Raw genomic sequence first — 10011 nt, forward strand, 5'->3', positions numbered from 1 at the left:
AGGTTGCTGGATCTCAGTCTAATAAAGCATTATTAAGCTAAATAATTATGTTTAGCTCAATAAGAAAACATTGGAAGGAGGAGAAGGGTAGTATTACTATTATCCTTCTCATGTTTCTTATTACCTATTTCCCTAGCTCCATAATGGCGACCCTGTGGCATGCAGCGTCCTCTCTATGGGCATGCGAGCCGTTGCCCCAATTCACCTCTGCCACGCATGCGTGCGCGCCTCCCACCAGGCAGCTGGTCATCAGGTCTCTGCCACGCACATGTGGGGGGCATGCGTGGGAGCCCGTCCGTGCATGCGCCCTGCACATGCATTGTATTTGGGGTTCAGGCACGCACACGTATGCATTCTCACACGAGTGCGCACTTTGGGCACTCGGTCCAGAAAAGGTTAGCCATCACTACCCTAACTTCTTATGATTATAATTTTGTTTGTTTGTATCCTATGGTTTACGTTGATTGAACCTATGCACCAGAGAAATTCCTTCTGTGTCCAATCACACTTGGCCAATAAAGAATTCCATTCCCATTCCCTATTTATTCGACTCTGCTCTGCTGCACTCTACCATAAGCAAAGTTTACCCAAATCTGTCTTATTCAAGACAGAGGACAAGGGAGTCATTGGGGCTGCTAAGGACTGGGGTTTACCTACTTGGCAGCTGTTGGGCTGGCTGAGGCATAGTGACCTGGTGAACTTGGGTACCCGTCAAGGTAAGCTTGTTGCCTTGGATCTGGAATGTGAGGGGTTTATTGCCTGGGGCACCTTGGAGCTGCCGATTAGCCAACGAGGCAAGTTGCCCAATGCTGACTACTTCACCTGCTGCAGTGGGGGAAAAAAAGATTAGATTTTCAAACCATCATGACAGCTGCCTGTGTTTTGCTGGGTTCTTAATACTTACAAGGCAATCGTGCCTGCATATCCGGGGACAGCAAAAGCCTTTGCTGCACACCTCCGGCTGCTGCTGCAAAGTTGTATCCAGGCAAGGTAGGTATAGCAGAATGAATGTTCATGGGCTTCACCATGCCCCCAATGGAGCTGGTGGATTGTTGAGCAGTAGTCCCTGCAGGTCCTAGGCCCAAAGTGTTGGTCGGGGGAGGCTGCTGCCCCCCTACAGGGGACACCCCCAGAGTGTTAATAGGGGATATGCTAAGTGTATTAATGGGTTGGGAGTTGGTGGGTGGTTGCTGAGCCATAGGACTAATGCCCAGGGTGCTGATGGGGGGCTGCTGTTGGACAGAAGTGATACTCAAAGTATTAATGGGTGGTTGCTGTTGTACTGGGGTGGCGCGCAAGCTGTTAACTGGGGGCTGATGCCCCATTGGGACTGGGACTGGTGCAGCCTTAAGGGAGGAGGCGATGGTTGTGGTAGGAGAAACAGGAGGTGGTGAGAGGAGAAGCCGGGGAGTATTTGAGACCAGCTGAGCTGCAGTCATTGCCATTGGCAGCACTGTGGGGGGAAAAAAGAGAACAAGGTTAGAGACCTGCAGCTCTATCCTTTTAAAATATTAAGATACTACCATAAGCGACCCCAATACCAAAATAAGTTTGCAACCAAAAGGGCTACTTGTTTAAAAGTCAAACAAGAAAACGTATTATTTCTACTTCAAAATAAGCTCAAGAGGTGCAGATACTTTTCACGCAAACAACTTTAAAAGTAAACATGAAGGTAAGAAGCAGCAGAGCTCAACCTCCCACACTATCCCCGTTCCTCATTGCCCCCAAAATTCCGAACCTCACCCTGGGGAACAGAGGCCTTGATCTGCAGCAGAGCAGCAGCTGGGTTGTTCTGGCTCAAAGTAGGCACTAGATTTGGGGTCTGTGGTTTGGTAGGAGGCGGCACTGGTACTGACATGGTCACAGGTGAAGGAGGCATTGGGATAGACACAGGGAGAGACACTGAGGCAGGGAGCGTGTTGGGCTGCAAAGGCCCTGACAATACTGAGCCTGTGTGTGGTACAGGAGCTAGAGCAGGTGTCAGAGGTTCCGGAAGCACAGGAGTTATCGGTCTCTGTAGAGGGGTTGTGGGTCGAGGGCTGTTCACCAGAACTACTGTTCTGTTTTCTGGCTTGGGCATTGGCTGCAACATCCTGAAAGAGATGACATAGAGCAATGGATAGTCCCTTTCTTCTGCTATGCAATTTTAAAAAATATTGGCTAAGAACTGTCTGATGGGGACAGTTCCAGAGATGGAGAGATGTAATAGTCCCCACCAGACAGTTCTCAGCCAAGATTATTGCATAATATTTATTCTAGCCAAGGCAATACTCAGAATTCAAAGTCAGGATAACAAATGCAGAGCACCTTAAGTAATAGCACATATTCTGCTGCATAATTGCCACTAGAATAATCCCAATATTAACATTTCCTTTAGGTCAGAAAACTCAAATCCTTCAGAGTTGGAAAGTTTGTGTCCAAAGGGAAAAGTATGGCTATATTGCAATGAAGCCTCTTGAGAAGAGAGAATTGCAAGTACCTGTTCACTTTCATTTTGACTGGCTTGGGTCTGGGAGGTGGGTCTGGGGACTCAGCAATCTCTTCAATTATTTTCCTTGTCACCTTCCATTTGGGCAGGAATGTGTCTGTTTCATAACGGGACACAGAGCCCTCCAAGTTGATCAGATCAAAAATGCCCAAGTCCACATTCTATAAGAGGTTAAGATTCACACGCAATAAAATCAGGATGCTTTCTTCTAGTTTTGCATCCCCCCCTTGTCTCAAAAGCAGTTGTCCCCTGTCCACCCAGATACACCCCCAAATGGAGCAATTCCGCCCTTCCAAAAGATCAGAGGAGGCACCTGCCTTGAAAGGGTCATAATCAAGAGCATGCAAGACGAGGGAGGCGGTGTTGAAGCAGATGCCCTCTGTGATAAATGGCGAGTGGATTGCCCGCGGGTCAAAAAGATTGGGGTGATTGCAGACTTTGCGGAGTTGCATCAAGATGTTGATGACACTCATGAAGTGCCCTGTGGCCAACGTCTCCTTGGTGCTGAAAGGGTGACAGCCACATATAATCAGCTATGCCCATAGATGCCAAGGAACAAATAATCAGTTTCAAAAGTCGTAAACACTGCTGTGGCATGGAGCTGGAAAAACAAAAGCTAGAGAAACACCATGGTCTACAGTCCTTCAATGACCAGCCAACTTTTCTGTGAGGCCCACACTTCCTCACAAAATCCAAGAAGCCTAGTATAAAAAAGTATTTCATCTGTCACTTCTCAACTAGCTTTGTATACTTACGTAGCCTGGGCCATGAAGTCATCGTAAAGATAACGCTGGCGCTTGGAAAGACGGCACTTGATGACATGCTCATATTTCTTTGGCATTTGTTTCTCTACATCCACTTTTACCCTTCGCAAGAGGAAGGGACGCAGCACCTGTTGGGATTATGACAAAGAAGAACACCTTCTGTTCCGGATCTTTTCCTATCCAGTTAAGTCAATCTCTGCCCACTTTCAACAGTCCCTTGCAAAGGGCCCTCCTCTCCTTCCACAATGCTCACCTTGTGCAGTCTTTTGACTAAATTCTCATTGTACTCCTGGCTGCCTTCGATCATGCCCGTCAGGGGGTTGGAAAACCACTCCTTGAACTCACGGTGTGACTGGAAGACGTGTGGCATCAGAAAGTGCATGAGGGACCACAACTCCATTAAGCTGTTCTGGAGAGGCGTCCCAGTGAGCAGTAGCCGCCTCTGGCTAGAACACAAGCAAGACACCAATTTGAAAACTTCTGAAACAAAAGGCATCTATTCAATGCTGAGGAAAACTCTGTATCTCTCCTCACCTGTTGAAGTTGAGCAAAGACTGCCAGCGTTGGGATTTGAAATTCTTTATGTTCTGAGCCTCATCCAAGATCAGATATTTCCAATTCTTGCGTCGAAAGGCCTGGTGATCCTGCAACACCAACTTGTAGGAGGTGATGCAGATATGGAAGGCATTGGGCTTGGTCCAACCCTAAATGGAGGCAGTGAAGGAATTACAACAGAGCTAGTAAGAGAGATCCCTTATTAACTGCCTGCTACCATTTTTCTAGTAAAAACATTTAAATAAAATTGTTCCTCGTGTCAATGATCTAAAAGTAGGATTTGCGTTCCTAAGTCTACCACCGTAATACAAGTTTCTCTGCATGCCTTACTCACAAGGTCAAGCGTGCTTGCTGTTTCTAGAACTGTGATACATGGTTCTGAGATGGCACTGATGTCAGTGTCCAATCCCTTGCAAGTAATTTTTTTCAGCTTTAACTACTAAGAAACAGCATTAATGTGAACATTTCCTACTTACCCTACATTTAGTATATCTATGAATACCAGATACTAGACACACAAGATGATAAAGCGAAAGGTAATCTTCTTATGCGTAACTGAAGAATAGGAAAGTTCATAACCAGTTGAGACTACTTGAAAACTCTCACCTGTCGCTTCAGCTTACGTTCCTTCTGTGCCCCATAATATGTTAAAATCTTGAAACTGGGGCACCAGCGCTTGATTTCCATCTCCCAGTTGAGCATCACACTGGTAGGAACGATGATCAAGTGAGGACCCCAACTGCCTGCAGGAGCAAACAAACATTACAGTAGTGGCCAAAATTGTGCCACTACTTTTTTGGAAAAGTGTACAGTATTTTTGAGGTTTTTTTTTTTAAACAAAGTTTTATTGGTTTTTTTAAAATTTTACAAGGAAAAAGGTAGGGGATGGGTACAAATTTTGACGGTTGCAATGTGTGGTAGGTGTCCCCTCCCTCCATACTCAAAGTATACATTTACAAAAAATTTCATTACTAAGTAGTTACATATAGTCAGCATATAAGTTCAATTAATAAGTTCGGTCAACTTATGTCAAGCAAGTTTTCTTATTCATTTTTGTGATCTGAGTTTTCTCGGTGTCGCCCCATCTCCCCCCGCTGGCAGAGCTCCGGCCCCTCCCGTGTCCTGTGTATCTGGTGTAGGGTCATCTGGTTTTTCTAAGAGTGTTTTGTTTTTGTCCATAAAGGCCTGTGCCTCTATGGGTGTATTAATTCTAACTCTTGTGTCCTCCCAGAATACTAGCATACCTTCAGGCATCAGCCATCTGAACCACACCCCCTTCTGGTATAGTTTCTTCGCTAACTGCGAGTAACTTTTTCTTTTTTCCCTCACTTTCTTGGGGATCTGTTTCAGAATGGTTATATGCCTGTCCTGGTATTTCAATTCTTGCCCCCTTTGTGCACTCAGAATTTCATCTCTTGTACTTTTTCTGAGAAATTTAATGTGTACCTCCCTGGGTACGTTATGTGTTCTAGCATACGCTGAGTTCACTCTATAAACCAAGTCTATTTCCCACCCCTGTATTTTTGAGGTTTGATGGCTAATAACACCACTTTTTTTGGAGTAGTACCATAAAATTATATATCCTCTGTCCAAGTAACATGGGTTTTAAGCCAGTTTAGTCCTTTCAACCTGAGAGATAAAAGTGGCTTTTTTCATGGAATTCTAGATTTTAGGCCAAATTCCTGCAGTCTGCGCTGAACAGTCCTTGCACTCAACTTCACATTGCATTGCGCCATTTCATCTTGTATACACCCAGATGATTTTCTTCTGTCACATAGGCACAGTCTCTTAATTCTTCTATCATCACTTGCTGTTGTGCACCTTTTCCTGCCTTTACCAGTGTGGTTTTGTAGTGACTGAGTCTCTTTATACCTCTTCAAAAACTTAGAAATGCCACCTTTGGTTAAGTTTCCACCAATTTTTCTTCTAATTTCTTTAGAACTGTAGCCTTATTCATGTAATAATACTATTTTACAGCACTTTCTGGGCGACCAGTCAACTCTTTGCACTATTACTTTAATTTTATTATGTTTTACAAGCTCACTAAATGAAAGAACATAAAAAAACCCAACCAACTTGATTGCGATCACATAACACACTGATAAATGTCCTCCTCTGAGCTTCAATACATGACATCAATAACTGAATCCTACTGTGATCTGATTGGCTCATTGCCAAAACAAGATGACACCTGATTGGCTCTCTAAACACTCATGCTCATTGGCTACAATCAGATGAAGGAAAGCTACCTGATATCAACCTAAGCAAGTTGTGCTTCCTTTTTCTGGTTATTTAGCTATAACATTTAATAGAATACAGATAATTGAACAAACTTTCTTGCATTACATTCTTGATTAAATTATCTTTCCATTGATATATACTTTTATGGTACTACTGCAAAAAAGGGGTGTTATTAGCCATCAAACCTCAAAAATACACTTTTCCCAAAAGGTTTCCACAATTTTGGTCACTACTGTATACCCAGAAATGTTTATGTCTCTAAAGACAAAAGTCACTTCTTCACCTTATTCCCCAGCCATACATGTCCCCTGGATACATTCAGTTCTACCACAAAGATGGCAATACTATCACAAGCAGATCACATAAAAAATATATATCAAATTTTCTTCCCAGTCAATTCAAAGCATACCATACTTGGGATGACCATAACACCACCTAGCAATCTTCTTTTGAATTAATTCCATGTATTGTCTCCTAAAGAAGCCAATAAGGTTTTGGGAACTATTTCAACACAGGCTCATTCCCCACCCTGATTTTTAAGGACCACTAAAGACTCTTGCATGCTAAGTTATCACTGGGGTCATTAATACTTTTTTACAGAGGAAATTCCCCATCCACTAAAAAAAGGGCCAGTGAGGAAGGCCTACCTAAGAAAACACATTTAGGCTGGATCAATTCAACAATTTATTTATTTATTAAAGTTATATGGCCATCCATCTCACAAGAAATGACCCTAGGTGGTATACAGCAAAACACACACATACACACAGCCCTTGACTTACGACCATTATTGAACTCAAAATTTCTGTTGCTCAGTGAAACAACTGAGTTTTGCAACAGTTGTGAAGTTAGAATCACTGCAGTTGTAGATTTAGTAACACAGTTGTTAAATGAATCTGGCTTCCCAATTGACTTTTGTTGTCAGAAGGTCGCAAAAGGTTATTAAATGATCCTGGGACACTGAAACCATTATAAATAAGAGTCAGTTGCCAAGTGTCTGAATTTTGATTACGTGAACATGGGTACGCTGTAGAGGACATGTCAGAAATGGTCGTAAGTCACTTTTTCAGTGCCGCTGTACCTTCGAACAGTCACTAAACGAACTGTTGTAAAGTTGAGGACTATCTGTATACCATAAATATTTCAAAACAAGTCATAGTAAAAAGTTTTTAAAAAGATACCACACTCAAGAGATCAGCAAGAGTCATCTCAAGATCTCACTGGACTCCTGAGACCTGCAGGCCTCCCAATGACACATGCCTGGTTGCTCCAAGAATTATTGTATTAAACTAAATGTCTTGACTTTTTCAATTTGGATTTGGTATGGAGAACCACTCTGATGACCCTGATGGATGGTGTATACTGAGAAAGATTAAGAGGGGGGGGAGGGAGTTGTAGTCTGATTTCCTTTACTGCCTTGCAGTGGTTCTGCTTATATTTCACCAAGTACTACCACCAAGTGATACTGGGATGTTTCTACTTGACCTACAGGAATTGTCCCACTAGATCAGGGGTGTCAAACTGGCAGCCCGCAGGCCGGATGTGTCACATGTAGGCCGCGCCCACCCCAGCTCTGTGAATGGGAAAAACATCACTTGACGGCAATGTGACACCGCGAGTATGACACCCGAACACTAAATTCTACAGATCTGTCCTTGTAATGGTGTTATTTAATATATTATGAGCCACTGGGAAGGATCAATTGCAGTTACAGAGCAACTAGCTTAGCTACTCTACCAAGGGTGCCAGTGGACATTAGTACCCAATATGAACTTAGCACAACATCAGCTGTGGCTTTTTTCTTATGTGGAATCCATCTCCACTCCCTGATCTCCTTCATGCCCAAATAATCAGGGCTCTCTCCAATCTATTTGCCCACCTTTTTCACAGGCCAGATGCGCCAGCAAGGAAATTGTCTGGATGGTTTTACCAAGACCCATCTCATCAGCCAGGATACCATTGAGCTTCTTCTCATACATGGTAACCAGCCAATCGAGGCCAATGTGCTGGTATTCTCGTAGCATTCCACGCAACAAATAGGGGATTGGTGTCTTAACCTGCAAGGGAGAATGGTAATATAATTTGTCTGCTTTATTTCATTCCCTCCCTAATTGGCTGACCTCAGAAATGACTCACCTGTGTGGTTGCCAAGGTATAGCCTTTTGGCTGCAGGCTCTCGGCTGCTGCTGCAATGTCTGTGATTTCTTTTTTTGGCCCTGGGGCTGGAGCTGAATCATTGTCTCCATCACCACCATTATCATCATCCTGCTTCAACAGGTACTCAACGCCAAAATCTTCCTCCTGGATTACTGAAGCTTCCCTCCTTTCCTCCTCAAGGGCATCCTCTACTTCACTTTCCTCTTGCTCACTTTCTTCGATCTCTTCTGTGGAATCTGGAGGCAAAATCAGCAACATTGGGACAAAGCTGTCCTACATAAGCCCATTAACTATTGGACCAAACATGCTCTAGACCCCAGACCAAGCAGCTGGCTGCTTTCAATCAATGATTTACAATGGCTTAGAACTATATATTGCTTTTCTACCTAAGAAATCACTCATCGCAAGCCTGTTTTCATTGACAAATCCAACACATTGTTTTTAGACCAGCAGTTTTGCAAGCTATCGATTTGGAGAACTAGGGTGAAATGTCTGAACAGTTCAAAACTCCATTCAGCTTCAATATCATGCAAAAACATTCATTTATATCAGGGATGGCGAAGTATTTTTTCATCCAAAAACATTGTAAAATGTCAACTCTCAACAGTTCTAACCAGCATCAATTATAGTAAGGTACAGGAGGATTTATAGCCTCTGGAGTGCGATGAGGTTTGCCCCCCTTCGCAGTTGTTGTATTCTCCTGCCTTTTTGATAACCTCTGCTAATTAGCAGAGCCAGTCGGCGGGAACAGCCTCAACATCTCAACATCTCAAGAAGGAAGGAAGACTTTTGCAAGTATTTTAAGTCTTATTTTGGGGGGGGGGGGGGGGGAATCTTTTTAAAAAGAACGCTACTGCTGAGTTCGAGAGGCGTGGGCTTAGAACAAAGGATTCAAAATGGCGTTGATTTATAGCTGAAAACCTACAGAAAACGAAAGCTAATTACTTGCTGATAGCCGGGGCAGTAAAGGCGGAACGGCTGAAACAACCCTAACTATTAATAATCTTTAAGCCAGTTTACATAACCTGAACTACTTAAATGTCAACGTTTTAACTTCGAGCAACTTAGAAAGAAACATTTGCAAGTATTAATTTACAGCTGAATACCTAAGGAAAACGAAAGTTAATTGAATGGTGACAGCTAGAGGCGGCTGAAAGAATTATTAATTATGGCAACGGAACAAAAGGCTTCCCCAGGTGCTACAATAAATTATCAGGATTTCAAGGACTTTATAAGGGAAGAAAATGCTTTTTTACGCAAAGAAATTAAGGAGGTTAAAGAAATGGTTCAGGATACCATTAAAAAACATGATCAGCTTGATAAAAAACTACACACTATAGCCACAGGTCTGTCAGAAGTTGTTCTTAAGGTGGACAGTAAAGTTGAACATCTGGCTTTGGATTTGGAAACTAAAATGAAGGAAACAGATCTGAAATTTGTTGAAATGGAGGGGAATATGCAGAGGATGGATAAGGAGATTATTATGATGCAATTCAGATCTATGGAGTACGCTGTTAGACTGAGGGGTATCAGAGAAAACCCTAGAGAGGATTTAAGAAAAGCTTGTGCTGATGCTTTGGCCACGTTATTGAAGATCGAGGATTCTTCTGAGATTTCTGCAAGGATTGACAAAATTTACAGAGTAAATTCACGTATAGCATCACAAAGGCAACTACCAAGGGATGTTGTGATATACTTTACTGAGAGAAATTTTAGAAATGATATTTTGCAAAATTCTTTTTATTCATCTCTTCAAATAGATGGAAAAACTATCGGAGTTTTTAAAGAATTACCCCCAGCGATGTT

At 42.8% G+C, this 10011-nt stretch overlaps 1 protein-coding gene across 7 annotated transcripts in view; it reads right to left on the reverse strand.

The window, feature by feature from the left end:
- Nucleotides 1-10011, reverse strand: part of LOC309400388 (helicase SRCAP-like) — a 104265-nt gene that overhangs the window by 55628 nt on the left and 38626 nt on the right. For all 7 annotated transcript variants that reach the window (XM_081968846.1, XM_081968845.1, XM_081968844.1 and 4 more), the window contains 11 exons: nt 8185-8441; nt 7928-8105; nt 4414-4550; nt 3787-3956; nt 3506-3698; nt 3244-3380; nt 2806-2992; nt 2480-2649; nt 1744-2093; nt 905-1453; nt 658-825 (listed from right to left, as the gene is read on the reverse strand). In XM_081968846.1, coding sequence (XP_081824972.1) covers nt 658-825; nt 905-1453; nt 1744-2093; nt 2480-2649; nt 2806-2992; nt 3244-3380; nt 3506-3698; nt 3787-3956; nt 4414-4550; nt 7928-8105; nt 8185-8441 — 2496 coding nt within the window. The remainder of the gene's footprint in view (nt 1-657; nt 826-904; nt 1454-1743; nt 2094-2479; nt 2650-2805; nt 2993-3243; nt 3381-3505; nt 3699-3786; nt 3957-4413; nt 4551-7927; nt 8106-8184; nt 8442-10011) is intronic.

Source organism: Natrix helvetica (assembly GCF_964273705.1).
Source record: "Natrix helvetica genome assembly, chromosome: W".
Lineage (NCBI taxonomy): Eukaryota > Metazoa > Chordata > Lepidosauria > Squamata > Natricidae > Natrix > Natrix helvetica.